The following is a 15,635-nucleotide window of genomic DNA, read 5'->3' as shown; positions in this document are numbered from 1 at the left end:
TTTGATGAATCGTGTGATGGAACTCCAATAACAGAGTTAGACCATGAATTTGTAGCAACTGATTTACAGTCTGGATGGCGAAACCACATTGCTTCAAATCGAAAAGGTCATTGTCCATGAAACTTTCCTTCATCTGTATCAATTAAAAGTGGACAATGGTTAGAACCAATGGCTGGTTTGACAAAAACCACTGCCTTGGAATTATTGAGATGCCAAGCATGATTTGATAAGGCCCTATCCAATCTTATTTTGACATTAGATTTCTCTGCACGCCTATTAGACCAGGTATGTAATGGTCCATGACACCCTAAATCCATTAGAAAACAAGAATCCAAAATATTTTCAAATGCCGACACTTGGATTAGAAGGAGTACCACCATTCTTTTCTTGCCATTGCAATTGTGAATTAAAATTGCCAAATAAAAGCCAATCAGTGGATCTATTATGACTCAAAGATATAAACTGATCCCACACTAATTGCCTCAAACACCGAAGGCAAATGAATAATCATTATTAGTTAATTTGAGTAATTAAATTTGGTTTGATTCAAGGGGAACCAATGGGTTCACTGAGCCGTTGGATTCATACTTGATTCAAAGACTTGGACCATGGCGCGGATGCAAGGGATAAAGCCGTAAAGGAATAAAGCAAGGTTATTATTGGAAGTTCACAAAAAAATAAAAACGAAGGCCTAATTTCTATGCTTTGTTTGCTTCATCCGAACCATCCTCCTTTACAGAAGTCATCATGGGCGAAGCTTTAGCTATGCGAGATGGTATTCTATCGGATAATGTCGCTCATACTCTACCTAGGATGGCCCTGTCTGTAGCAAGTAAGACAGATTGGCCTGTATTCACTCGTTGGCTCCTGAATGTGTGTAATTAGGATGCCTTGCGTTTCACTTGCTCTACTTTGCAATACTATTTCTCTTAACAAAAAAAGTTTGATAAAAAATTCGTATGGATGAAGCAATGGGATTTTCATAAAGCTGGGGAGCTTGCTTTAGTTGATGTGGCAGTTTGCTTTAATGTTGTGATGTAGGAGACCCAATTTGTCATTCTTCATTTTTCTTTGCTCATAGATGTTTTATCCATGATCTGCACCTTATGCTTTTCAGTTCCCTTTTCCCCCTTCCCATGTGGATTGAACACGACCTTTACTCATGGTATTAAGTCTTCGTTTCGGAAGGCCATTTCAGTTGGACCGAAATTTCAACGAAATATTGTATTTTTTTCTTATGAGTTTTGCTTGGCAATTTCTGGGTGTAAAATGCTGAAATAATTGATATACTAGAACAAAATGACCGAAATAACCAAAATTTTGACGAAACGGTGTTTTTTTTTTTTACCAAAATTATCAAAACGAGATGACGGAAGTTTCCAAAATTGCACTGAAATTTCGGAAGTATTGCGTTTTTGTCATTTCGACATAGCATCTCATTTTGGCCTGGCCGAAATATCCGAAATTTCAGCGAGATTTTGAACTATGCCTGTACTGCATTTACATCATAAACAGTTATAAAGATGTTGAAGACTTCTCAGAAAGTTCTATATATACCGAGAGCCTAAAAGCTCGAACAAAAACCATAGATGACTCTCACAAGCACCTATAGACTAAGCAGCCATACCTTCCATCAATATATTCACACCAAACATTTTGTACCATAATTGTGATCAAACCTATCCAGGCTAAATGCATCACTGTTATAATAATCAAAAAGTGGATTATATATGCTCTTCTCTGTTGCAGATAGCAGAATACAAGACTCAAACCATTCTTGATGAATGTGGGTGTTGTGTACTGGCAGTATCGCATACAGCCCATGCATCTGTTATCTGAAATGGTTAGTCAGGATCACATTTGGAGTGGAACCATGGTAAGGGTTCTAATGCCAAAGGATTGACCCTATGTCTCTACCCCATCTCTCCAGATTTGTTACAAATGCATAAAATGGGCCCCCAAATATGTTTCTTATTAGAATCTTAAATATTTTTATATGTTTATCAGTGTTTGATGAATATATTCATGTTATTAAAGATGTATAAATTTCAGAAACTTATTTGTTTCTCAAGCAATTATTGGACATAATGAATCAAACAAAAGTAAATAAGGGAACCCCAAGCAACTTCTTGAAGCAGATAGATACATGAAGCTTCCAGGTGATGGTCCTTGAATCATGCAGGAAGCTTCAGAGGCGTATATACGCTGATCAGTAGGCATTCTTCACTAATTTTTTTCCTTCAACATTTTTTATTAAGATATTTCTTTATTTCTAAAAGGAAATGCAGATTTAGAAGTACAGTCGTGATTTTACCTAGAGACAATTTTTCCTGTTTTCCCTTTCTCATTGGAGGGGAGATGGACAGGGGAAAGCTATGTATGACTCATAGACTCAATAGTAAGCAGTAGAAATTCACATTGAATTCAGATATCTTTATCTGAAGAGCCATACATATTTCGACCGCACCGGTCACAAACCTCAGAGTCTGCTGGAGCAACTGTTTCTGGCTTCTGCTGCTTCATCTTTGGTAGGTCAATCTCCAGAACCTTATGTAGTGCTGTTGAACCTTCTTTGAGCTCATCCATACTGTAAAGCAGTCATTCAAGCATAGAAACCAAATCAATTGCCACGTTAGATTATGAAACTGTAAGGCAAAGTCTCAACCAAAAAGACCACTATAAATTGTTGCAACCAATGTTAAGAGCACTCAATGCAATTAAATAATACGAAACCTTTTTTCACTAATGGTATCTCTCCATATGTCAAAGCCCTTACTAGTGGATGGGATTCCATTTGAAAGATCTATCACAAAATTAGCCTGATTAAGATGCTAGAACATCATATTCTAGAATCCACTGTGGACAGATCATCAGAATGTTCCTAATCTTCCCAAGAATGTGAATCATCAAAGTGTTCCTGATATTCCATGTGAACCATTGGACCATTGCAAGCAGCTTATAATGTCATTCTTGGGTATCAGAATTCTCTGTTGAGGACTGAATTTGCATCATTCACATGGGTATGCAGTAGTATAATCTTTATGGTCTCCTAGATCAATACCATTATTTTTCTAGTGGATGGAATATAAAGGTGAAACTGTAAAAAAGACATTTGAGTTACCATAATGGAACTTCAATGCAAAAAAGTAGATGAACAAATAACATCCCACTGAAAATGACCATTCTCATTCTCCAACGGATCAAGGTCATTTATCTTGATAGACTATGCAAAGAAGAAAAAAACTTGTGGGGCCAGTATAAAATTAAGAAGATATTTCAGTTTCAACTTTCAAGATGGAATTATTCCTCAATCGTCAACAAATGTTTGCTATCAATGTTAGTTCCTGCCAAATTGGCCAGGATGGTTGCAAGAAGAATTTGGACCTGCATTAGTCCAAGATTTTCTCAAGTAGTTTGTTAGTCATCAGTTGTCATCATACTTACAAGAATCCTTGAGAACATATAAAATAAGTAAAGCAGGCCCCTCATAACAAATAGTTAATCCATAAAGATGGAAGCTACAAGCAATAGCTATGGTAAAAATCAGTTGAATGGCAAAGAGGGATGGTGGAAAGAGTTCAAGGGGCAGAGGAAAGAAGTGATAAGAGGATAAATGAAGAGAATCCATAAATTGTTCAAGTTTCACAGGAATATGAACATTTCAGCCTCATTACAAAAAAAGGGCAAACCCAGTTCAGAAGGTTCCCACCACTGCAGGGTCTGGGGAGTGTCATAATGTACGCAGCCTTACCCCCGCTTCGCGGACAGGCTGTTTCCAACTACATCTTTTGCATTTACTGTGCAAGTGAAATTGCTTAGTTTTCATTGGAAATGATTTTTAAACTGCTTGAATCAAATGCCCATCCATGTATTGGATGACATCTCCTATTGAAATAGTATTAGACAAAATTAGTTATAGGTAGTTATAAATTGGCAAGTCAATGAGGTATTTGCATTGGTTACAAACCAACAATACATTATACATGTATGTGATTTTTCCAGGGATCTGGTTTCATAGATGGCCACCTAGGATGGCCTTTTTAAACGACCCTATTATTTGCCATGAGGCAGATCAGCAGAGGTCCACATTTTCGGGGTAGGTAGGGCCGGAGGTCCCTTGCTCACATATCAAATTTCAGACTAAATGAAGATTGCTATGTGGGAAAATAAAGCTTTAAGAATCCACCAGAAAAAAATCAAATTAAATAAAAATTTATCGTTACACATATGGAATTACATATTTATGTCTATCTATAGCAGGATTTTCTATGTGGAATATATCTTCATAATTTCTAAACAAACAGAAATTCCCCTACAATTTAACAGTCTCTTCTTTCCTTATTTTAATTTTAGGGTAGGTCTCAAGGGCTGGTGCACAGTGATAAATGGTGAATACGTGACTCCAACCCATGGGTGGAGTATGATGAGCCAAAGACATTAGAGCAATGAACATGAGAATCTTCATAACAAAATTGTCATACAAATAAGAATTTTAGTCATGAAGCATGAATTGCTTATTTTCTCAAAATATTATTTGATACAAGTGTTTCCTTTGCTGGATTCTAAGAAGGCCTACTGTATAAATTATCAGATATAAAATATTCCACCTATATAACTACTCAAACTGAAAAAGGATGAAAATTTCTTACAGAATAATGCATGGGTAGCCAATCATCACTAGGGTTGGCAAAATTTTGACCAATCTGGCTGGTTCCATCCAACCAGTCAAAACGGGGTTGAGTCTGGGTTTGGCAATTCGAATAAGTCAACCTAGTTTCAGACTTATCTGGATTTGAAACATTAAGATATGAAAAATAATGTTTCCCTAGGTTCAAGTAATAATATCAGTTCAACTGGTAAGGAATTGCTATTACATCTGAATTTAATTCAAATCTTAATTAGCATAACTTAACTGATTATACACCTAATTATACCAAAAATTAACATGAAATATTTGGATAAACCATATTGGCCATGGATAAGCAAATCCGGAATTAAACTGGATTGGACATGGACATATGTCCCTGTCCAAAATCTAGGCCCAGGTCAGACAAATATGCACAAGCAGGGGGAAAATGTCCAATTGGACCTACATTTGTTGAAATTTTGCCACCCCTAACCATCACTTTCTCCCCATCTCTTGTTTTTAACAGTATTCAGCAACTAAAGTTTAACTCCTAGGTAATATGGAAGTGTGACAACTAAAATTTTCTCCATTAACCTAAGTACTAGAATTTATTTGGGAAACAACACGCAATTTACAAAAATTGAGTACATTAAAGTTTACCGTGGTTGCAAAAAGTCAACTAGGAGGTGCTAAGTACCGTAGAGATAGAAGGTGTTTTCACCAACTATTGAAATGTGGCCTACCCATGCATTAATCCTGACATTTCATAGCGGTGGGTAACCCCTTGGACTTGCATTCTGGCAATGGCCAGGAATTTGTAACACCTGCAAGTTCACAGTATCCAATCTAGACCATGAACTCTGGTGAGGAAAGAGAAATGGCTGAACACTTAACCACTAACAGTCCATATATCAGGTCAGTAAAGCCAAAAGCGGTATCAACTTTTTGCCTTTCATCGCATCCAAAAGATGTCCAAATGATTTGGAGTCAAAAGCCAGTACAGTGGTAAAACTCCATGATTCTGTCACCGTATATCTACTGTCACAAAAATTAAATTAGGATAGATTTGAGGATGGATATTCATCAAGAATGAATTATTTACCTCATGGAAAGTGGTGGGGTTAATCGAATTATAGTGTTATGTGTTGGCTTGGCAAGAATTCCTCTATCCCTCAGCTTGAGACAGATATCATAAGCAGAAACAGGGAACAGAGCTTTGCCACTGAGCTCCACAGCATTGAGCAAACCTTTTCCACGAACTTCTTTTACTATCTGAGGAAATTGTTGCTGAACCTTCACTAGCTGATGCCTAAATTCCTGCCCCGACTTTGCAGCCCTATAAAGTAATAGAGTAACAACAATCACTTCTTCATTTCAATTCAGAAAATAAACAGAAGCACTCCAAGCCTTATCAAGTAGATTCAAATGAGAGAGATTTAATTTTTCCAAATGCCTTTCTGCTATGTAACCTACGTTAACAAACTACCCAAAAAAGGAAAATACCAGAACCTGAAACTCCATATCAAATAATCTACTGAGGAATCAATCACTTTAAAAAAAAAAAAAAATAGCTATTTTCTTAAATTGGTGCCTAAATGAAACTGGGTCCTTTTTCCACTATGATATACTGGTGCAATTTGGAGTCCAGATCGTTAGGTTTCATTATCATGAAGATATCACTGGAAATGAATATTTCATACCTCTCAATAAGTCCCTCCTCAATGATGACATCTAGTGAAGCAATGGCCACCGCACTTGCCAAAGGATTTCCACCAAAGGTGCTGAAAACAATCAAACCATAGGCAAGATATTTGTAAAATCTAATAATGAAACCAAGAAAACAAACATATACATATAATATATGCATACAGGCGTGCAGGATTATATGCATGCTTCAATGTGTGTGTGTGTGTGTGTGTGAGAGAGAGAGAGAGAGAGAGAGAGAGAGAGAGAGAGAGAGACACTCTAAACCCTGTGACACAGGAAAATGAAATGTATATTGATTGTGTAACACCATCGATTGAGGAATCTATGATGCTAGAATCTGATTTACCAAACCGGGCTTCCAAATGAAGTGAAATCCAGAGCAAAGGGAAAAAATAAATCTTAAGGCCTACATCATATTTATCGTTTTCTGGGAAGCTAGATCTTCAATTCATTTTCAAAACTCTTATTCTAAATTCCCATTCCTCCAATGCTTAGTACTTCACTTAGCAGACCTAATAGACATATAATTGGAGTGGATTATCATGGCAATGTTTCACTTATCAATTTGGCTTGATTGAGCTCTAAATGTAGGGGTGCCACTTGTGCTGGCTCTTGAGAAATTCAGGCTTAAATTTGAACTGCATCAGGCTGGATCCTCAGTCTCAATCCTATTCAAAATTCATCAGGTGCCCAACACAACTTTTTCTGAGTTGCGCCATTACACAAAAAAAAAAAGAAGCAAAGAATAAGGATTAAACAGCAGCCACTAATGAAGATTTGGAGAACATGTTTCTTCGCACTTGGTTTTCAACCTGAAACCTGAAGATCTCAATGGCATTCAATGCTACACATAACTATGGCTTAGATACAACTCAGGTATGTATCTTAAGATACTTGAATGAAGTGATGGTTTGACGTGGTTAAAACTCCTAGTCCAATGTAACAAAGAAACATAATTTGCACTTACTGCAACAACAGATTAAGAAATTTCAGTGAAAATAAATCATTAGAACCAACAAACCTTCCATGTTCTCCAGGCTTGATGCATAGCATTATATCCTTGTCTGCAAGCACAGCACTTACAGGTATGACTCCAGCACCGATTGCTTTTCCTAGAATCTTAATAAGATAATGTAGATAGAATAATTAGAAATCAAAGTTGGAAGAAAGAATAAGCTCTCAATAAGATGGCATAATTATTAAAAGATATCTGGAGCTCAGACATGACATAACATATTTGGGAATAAAAATTGAACACAGCACAGCTGAGGGTCATGATTGTTTGGCCTTCCACAGCAAATACAGTGTCTTATATAGCACACTACTTTCTTGAAAGGAAAGAGTTTCAGGGTCGTAGTGGAGCTGACAGTAATTCCATCACTGTTAAGATATTACTATGCAGGATTGATTTTGGATTCTCATTCAAACTGCCAAAACCATATATTTTTTCTTCACACATCTAATAAAACAGGAATTTGGAAGGCAGCTCTTGGAACAGATGCATGGACTTGTTTGGTGTACGGTAATTACATAGTTAACCTTTCCATCACCCAGATTCCATTCATATGGTGCACATGAAATGGATTTTCACCATTCAATTGGTCAATCATCTCCTTGGTCAAAATCGAAAGTCAGCTTAAGTTGGTGGGATATTATTCTGAACTATTGAATGGAGAGTACCTGGGAAAAGAGAAAAATCAAATCATGTAAATGCTAATCAAATATTCAGAGGCTAAGACATCTCCTTGAAGGTTTGAATAATCTAGAAACCCTTGCATAGTTGCATGTCTTCCATATGGCTGTCACACACTTTAAAGCTTAGCCTCTAAAAGAATAAGAATTTAACAATCACATAGTGTAAAGCTTTACCTCCAAAATAAAATAGAATGTACAAAAAGAAATACCAAAAGAGACAGATAATTAAATTAAAACATTAACGAACTTCTAAATGGAACAACAGATTGATGTTACATGTATATGCGTGCCAATGTAATAGAAGCAACATAAAAACACCATAAGTGTGTGCTCCTTGACAACTTGTAAGGTTTTGACACAAACAAATTAAAATGCCTTACCACAACATCAGGTCGAACATCTTCCCAGTCACAAGCCAGCATTTTTCCAGTGCGCGCTATGCCAGTTTGTATTTCATCAGCAATCATTAAAACATTGTATTTCAAGCATAGATCTCTCACAGATTTTAGATAACCATCTGGTGGAATTATAACCTAGAGAAAAGGGGAGAAAAAACTTAGATCCAATTAACAAAACAGAATTTGCTCAAACTATCAGAAAAGTACACTGCTATACAATAAGGATTTAAAATTTAGATTATACAGTTCTAAATCAATTGCACTGGATTGAGTAACAAAAGAGAAAAAAAATATCCAATAAATTCGTGAGCATCATCCAAATAGCCTGTGATAAGTTCCTATCCAAGAAGACATACCCCAGCCTCTCCTTGAATGGGTTCAAATAAAAATCCAGCAATCCGATCTCCTTTTTCTGCATTCCAGAAAAGAAGAAAATGATTAGACTGGTGACATTTAGAATGCTATTAGAATGACAAAAGCTCTCAACAAATAATTAAGAGGAATGCAGGAGTTCTCCCAGATATGTGTTTATTTACCAATGGGAAAGCTGTATAGGTGGATCATGTGCAAAGGACTGGACCCACCATCCAATGGTTTACTCCAAAGATATCTCATAAACAATTTAATAAATTTTGCGGCTATGACTATTCAAACTATCATACACTTTTCAGCTAACAAATAAAAATAAAAAATAAAAAGATCAAGATGAACTGATTATTTTTATTTTGTGCATGTGATCGACCAGTTCTAGAACAGGTTTATTATTTCTTATTTATATACCTTTGAAGATGTTCTCAAGCATATCAGCATCACCAAAATCAACCTTAAGATGGCCAGGTAACAATGGTCCAAAACCACGAGTAGCTTCATTGTCACAGCTCATAGAAATCACACCAATGGTACGGCCATGGAAGCAGCGACAACATGAAATAATAATAGCCTGAACATAACTCAGTTTACATAGAGGATGTTAGTTGGCTTCTTTCCAACAAAACGGAACTGGATACTAGAGACTTGATCAATTAACCATCACTTGTGTCCCACAAAAAAACATCTAAATAGATAATGCGGTTCAAGAATGCAAACTAAGTTAAGGAGTAAATCTAATTTAAGCATTATACTGCTTAGTGCATAGTAAAATTTCAGTCTTCAATAATTAAGAGATCACTCTTTTGATTTTTGATAAGAAATCACAGCTTACTCATCAATAGAAAGTTCTACAAAAGATTGTAACCTAAATAAAAGAATAAGAAAAACATATAGTAATTAAGAAGAAGGTGTAAACCCAGCCAAAAAGATACCAGCCACTCCACATTTTATAAGGCTTTGTGGGAAAAAGTAACAAAGAAAAGCTATATCATTTAGCATGTATCTCAGCCATTATAAGCTTACAAACACTCTACAAGGCTAAACCCAAGAAACAGCTATACCCTCTGCTTTCAGCCACTTTATATGCCTGAAGGAATTTTTCTCAAAGGCCCTTTTGTTCTTTCAAGTCAAATGCACCACAAGACTGATGAGAGGATGAGACATGATTTTCCAGATATTAACTCATACTTTAAAAAAAAAACCCAAAATCGGACACGGGATCGGCTTCTATTGCTTCCGATTTGAATTGGACCGGAATCGGTTGGAATTGGCCCTGAATCGGCTGGAACCCAAAAATTGGAATTGGGAAGAAGAATAAAAAATTTCCACAAATTGGTGATCCAACAAGAGGGTCAATGCAAAAGAACCCAGTGATATTATTGTTCGCCAAGGATTATTTTCTAGCAATACTATCAAACAGATGCATTTGAAAGGAACTTGCAGGACTTGTCACTTATGTCAAAAAATTCTAACAGTTATTTATATGAAACAACCCAAAGACAAAAATATGCAAATTTATTCTCATTTGCATACATATCATCAGAGAGATATCATCAGCTGCAATTCATCAGTTCATGTCAAATATTTTATCCGTACCACCAAGGTAAACCAAAGAAATATCACCACTAGTAAGATTGACGTTCAATGGTTGACTAACTGCATCATACCTCATCCTTGGGGATCTTTTTCTTTTCATAACCCCATTTCCTTGCCAACTTAAGAGCTGTTTCTACACCTTCAGCTCCAGTATTCATTGGTAGCACCATGTCATAACCAAAGATGCTTTTTATCCGCTCTGCAAATAGTGGGAATTTATCATTATAGAAGGCCCTAGAGCTGAGAGTAACCCTTCCTGCCTGTTCAAGCAAGGCCTTTATGACCTTGGGATGACAATGTCCCTGCATTGCAGAAGCAAGAGTTGAACTTTAAATCCAGTTATAATACAGACAAGAGTCAGCAGCATGTATTTGTTAATTGAGTCATAAGTAGACATCCTTGAAAACAAAAGATTCTGGTGATTGCCTTTGCATATTTTGTTGGAGGTGGCTTTGATCTGGGTTTGGTCTCGATGGCCACAGACTCAGGGAAGCTGCCTAAGCTAAGCCCAGCCTGATGACCAGTTCCCTTTGAGTATGTCATGCCAAACTGGGAAATAATTAGGCACATGCAGTAATTGGGTCATGTTAATTCGGATGTTGTATTCTGAAGTTGAATATTTCACATTCAAAATTATTACAATTTACAACCGCTTACAAAAGCTCAAGCTGTTAAGGGCCACAACAATGTATATCAACACCCCCAGCATGTGCAAACCCCCCCCCCCCCACACACGGCTCTGCAAGTGGCACCGAGGGTACAAGGCATAGGGGCACAACAACACACAACAAAACCCCTCGCATATACTAGGGATCGAACACCCGGCATCCTGGCTTTGTTACCATGTTACAACAGTTTATCCCAAAAGCTAGGGCCACAACAATGTATATCAACAAAAAGAAAAGGGAATTGGGTGGAAGCAAGTATAAGGAATTCTCTGACAACTTGGAGCTTTTTGCAACCATAAGCAATGCAAACTTCATAGTGAGAGAGAGAGAGAGAGATTAGATTTTGGAAAAAATCGCAAATTGCAAAACAAGGTTCATGGAAACCAAGTTTGGAAGGAACATCGTATTCTATGTATTATAAGACATGTTTTGGAGGTCCTGCCCAAACTTCACCCAAAACTGGCCAAAATAAGTTGATTATTAGAAATCTAATACCGATGTAATTATCACATAAATCAAAATCACATTTTATATCAAGAGAAAATGACCTGATTGACGGCAGAGTAAGCTGAGAGGAAATCCAGATATTTGTGGCCTTCAGCATCCCATACACATGATCCCTTTGCTTGAGAAAATACCACAGGAATTGGGTGGTAACTGCATTTTAATCCAACAGATTTGACTTAGAATAGGACACAGATACCAAGCTGAAGGGAGACGAAACAAAAATAAATAATAACAAGGGATCACCAAGAAGTAAAATTGAGCCCAAAACAATTCATATATTGTTACAGTGATGAGGATCAAGGCACAATGAAACCCTCACCAAGTCTCCTGTAATTACAAAGTTTTAAAACTTTGTTTCAAACTATGCTGATTATTGATTGCTAGATCTTATTATATCTCCGCTCATATATGATGATTGATTGCACCAATTGCCCTTGGTTTTCCATTTTCTTCATCCTTAATTTGTTCGTGTATATCAGAATTATGCATCTATATTGCAATTGATTGGATTCCATCCAATAGGAGTCCAATATCAGAGGAGAGGTATAACCCATTCTTGTTATGCCAATCACAATAAGAAAGAAATTGCCCTTGGTTTTCCATTTTCTTCATCCTCAATTTGTTTGTCTGTATCTGAATTATGCATCTATATTGCAATTGATTGGCTTCCATGCAATAGGAGTCCAATATCAGGAGAGATGTACAACCCATACTTGTTACGCCAATAACAAAAAGAAAGAAATCTCTGTTTTCTCAGCCATGGCCTCTATTAAACAATACACAATTGACTGAAAATATGAAGATATGGAATTGAATTGAACTACTTTCTTTGAATTTCAGTTCTGTTTCCTTGATCTTTCAATACTGAGACCCTAAGTCTCTCTCAATAGGGAAACTTCTGTAAGCCTAACAACATGGGCTTAGCAAAGGTCTCATGCGATATCTGTATTCTGTTTGGATGTTAAATTTGGATTTATACAATTTGACACAGTACAAGCAATCATTAGACTTCTCACAGGACAAGGATGCATTTGTGGTTCTAAATTGGCATAAAATATACCAACTTAATAAGGATTAGATTATGAGGTGAACATCCCACGCCAAAATCCTATGGTTTTAATCATTCAATTGGCAAAATGATGTGATCTAAATTCTACCCAAAGAAGATTATTCTCCTGAGTTTTTAATCTAGAAGTTATCGAAAAGGATTTATAGCACTAATTAGCTACCAAAACATTATAAACTGACAAAAATTCTCTCATATCAAACTCTTCAAGAACCTGACCAGTGATGAAAAAGCATGACAATATCTTATCCAATTCATTAGGAATAGTATTGCTCAAATGTCACTCAGGTGATTGTTAGTTGGCATGATGTTAGAGTCCAGGCACACAGACAATATGAAGCGAGGACAGAGGTTAGCACTTAAGCAGCTGTCTAGATAACACTAGCCACCTAAGTTCCACCTAGAGAGCCCAGCCGAGTCTATCTGCAACTCAGTTGGAAATTACTTTCCTTTGGTTATTAAAAACTCATTAATGTTAGGGCTAATTCTTCTACGCAGACTTGTAATGGAAATTGATCTGGGCAAAAGACATTACTAGTAGCATCTGATGGTTCTATTTGTATATTCAAAACTGCTGACTAACAGGGGCTTGATTTCATTTCCCCTTTCGTTAACCTCCGCCAAAATTCTGGGATACGAACCTCATCCGACCTCTTCCTATGCACAGTTGAATACATAAAATTCTTTGCAATATCTGGTCTAAGCACTTGTCCATCTAAGCAATCTTACCAATAAGATAAGAAAGAGCAAAAAGGTTTCAGATAGTTATATTAAAAACTTTTGCAACTGAAATTCTGCAATTATAATGAGCCAGAAGAGATGACCTTGGTAAGGCATTTCAAAAAAGAAAAAATTGAAACTGAGGGAAGGATCTTTTTCTTTTCCATCTGATTTTCTTTTGATTCTTGTCACGCAGTATCATAAAAATCTACAGAATCTTACATTAGAATAAATTAAGAACACACACATAAGATTTCGTACCTGGAACAAATAACTGAAAACAGGAACAGACATTAAGTGTTGCTTGTATGCATGTATTGAATTGAAGCACGGATATGTACACAGATTAATTTTAAACAGAAAATCAAATCAGAATTAAAACAGAACTATAAAGGTCCCAGAAAGCTAAACGATTAGAAACTGAAATAATAATGTTATTATTGGAAATCGATCTGCATCATTTAAATATGAGAGAGAGAGAAAGAGAGGAGACCAACTTGTGAGCGCAGTATTCATATTCCAAATTGATGAGTTCCTGAGAAGAGGAAGGCCTCCGTTCAGGAAGAGCACTGAAACTCCTACCCCTGCAAATCCTCTTCAATACAAACTGTAGAGGTCTCCTGGTAGCCATTGATGACAGTTGCTGCTCTGTTTTTCCCACCAACACTATCCAAGTAAACCAGAGTGTTCTAAACGTTTGATAGGATTTTGCTTCTTGAATTTGGAAACCAACCCAGATCCTAAAATCATACAAAATTTCCCAGTTCTCCTTCTTCCTCCACGATTCTACAGATTCCTCCAATTCTGGATTTGCATTTTATAGAGTGCAGCTCCCAAAGCGTCTTGATCCCAGCCAAACAAAGCAACACAAAAAAGTAGTTTTTATTGAATTCCTAGATTGCCCCTACATTCTGTTTTATTTCTTAATTCTACTTACAATCCATCATCACAAATTCACATTCAACACCCACCATTGGTAACAGGAATTTTAGAGTGACAGTTAATCATGGTTCTAGAACCGAGGTTTTAATTTACCACCCCAAAAAAAAAAAAAAAAAAGTTTCAAGAATCGGTATCATAATCGATCGACCCATATGTTTTTCAGGGGATGTGACGGTCTTTTCGCACAGGTACCCGCCCACACCCAACTACGGTTAGCGATTAGCATAGCTTTTCTTTAAAAAGGGCACCAAAAAAACAAAAAAATTTTACTTAGAAGGATAAAGGGTGATTTTGTCATTTTAATGGCCCTCAATTTTGGATAAGGCATATGTTAATTAATTTATGTTTCTCTCTCATGAGCTCGTTTATGGGGTCTACGTCAAGGGTCCATCAAATAATGCGGTGCCTCGTAAGTAAACACATACAGAATTACATATGATTATACATTCCATGACCTGCAAAAAAACAGAACTTTCCACAACAGGAATTTGGCTGGACGTATCTGTTTCTCTGGCCCACCACTTAATTAATTAAATTAAAGACCCAAAAAGTAAAGAAAATTGACTTGTAGAAAACTTGCACGACTTGTATAAAAACAAGACCCTATGTTATCATCGTTGAATTGGCATCTTTTGTTATGAATTTCCTATAATCACTCTACTTTCGCTTGACATTTGACATTGATATTTTTCTTTTGGGAAACTCTATCCGACTCCCATGAGTCTATCTTTCCCCTACACATGTGAAAAGATACATCTGCCCCCTTGTTTTAAGGAAGAGAGAGATAGACACATGGGAGTATTGGCATAGGTCACACTCCCATACAAAAAACTGTTTGCCTTTTCTTTTTATCATAAAAAGGTCCTTGAAGAAATAGGAAGCAGGAGATAATGATTCTCTCTCTTCTTTTTTTTCGATGAAAAGATAATGATTCTTTCTTTAAACCTAAAGAGAGGTGAATTTTTTTGTGTAAGAATCCCCATCTATCCAAAGCTTTGCAAACGCCGAATTTCGGGGGTGAAATTTCTTATAAGATGTGGGGAATGTTACACCTGCACCCAAAATCTGGGGCTAATTTGAATTTTCATAGTGGGTATTGCCTTGGTGACTGTTGACACCAGTGATTCGTGAGATGTTATAGTCAAGAGGTCAATTGGAAGTAATGACAACTCCTTATGTACGTGTGGTGATGAGAAGAAGACCATAGGGAGTAACCGAAGCCCTTTCGGGTAAGTGATGGTAGGTAACTTCACCTGGGATACATGTGAAGTGTACTGGAGAAAATCTTGGGTCAATTGGAATTGATTGAGTACTTGAGTATCATACCCTGGGATAGTTGA

At 36.6% G+C, this 15,635-nt stretch overlaps 1 protein-coding gene across 1 annotated transcript; it reads right to left on the bottom strand.

The window, feature by feature from the left end:
• Nucleotides 1-2,200: 2,200 nt before the first annotated feature.
• Nucleotides 2,201-14,116, bottom strand: LOC122648267 (ornithine aminotransferase, mitochondrial-like). Its single transcript, XM_043841501.1, has 10 exons — nucleotides 13,851-14,116; nucleotides 11,609-11,717; nucleotides 10,464-10,694; nucleotides 9,208-9,367; nucleotides 8,784-8,839; nucleotides 8,410-8,562; nucleotides 7,356-7,453; nucleotides 6,328-6,408; nucleotides 5,730-5,963; nucleotides 2,201-2,587 (listed from the first exon to the last, which is right to left on the bottom strand). Exons 1-10 carry the CDS (start codon nucleotides 13,982-13,984, stop codon nucleotides 2,425-2,427), a joined length of 1,419 nt encoding a protein of 472 aa, XP_043697436.1. The 5' UTR covers nucleotides 13,985-14,116; the 3' UTR covers nucleotides 2,201-2,424.
• Nucleotides 14,117-15,635: the final 1,519 nt, after the last annotated feature.

The sequence above is a fragment of the Telopea speciosissima genome, unplaced genomic scaffold (assembly GCF_018873765.1).
Source record: "Telopea speciosissima isolate NSW1024214 ecotype Mountain lineage unplaced genomic scaffold, Tspe_v1 Tspe_v1.0671, whole genome shotgun sequence".
Lineage (NCBI taxonomy): Eukaryota > Viridiplantae > Streptophyta > Magnoliopsida > Proteales > Proteaceae > Telopea > Telopea speciosissima.
Note: the sequence above shows the minus strand (reverse complement) of the source record. Positions and strands in the feature narration are given on the sequence as shown.

What these genes read in the sequence shown, in the direction of transcription:
- LOC122648267 (XM_043841501.1), bottom strand. Translation starts at nt 13,984, where the DNA reads ATGGCTACCAGGAGACCTCTACAGTTTGTATTGAAGAGGATTTGCAGG. An exon ending in CTTACTCTGCCGTCAATCAG is followed by an intron (nt 10,695 to 11,608) that starts GTCATTTTCTCT and finishes TCTGCAATGCAG; the next exon opens with GGACATTGTCATCCCAAGGT. An exon ending in AAAAGATCCCCAAGGATGAG is followed by an intron (nt 9,368 to 10,463) that starts GTATGATGCAGT and finishes AGTTATGTTCAG; the next exon opens with GCTATTATTATTTCATGTTG.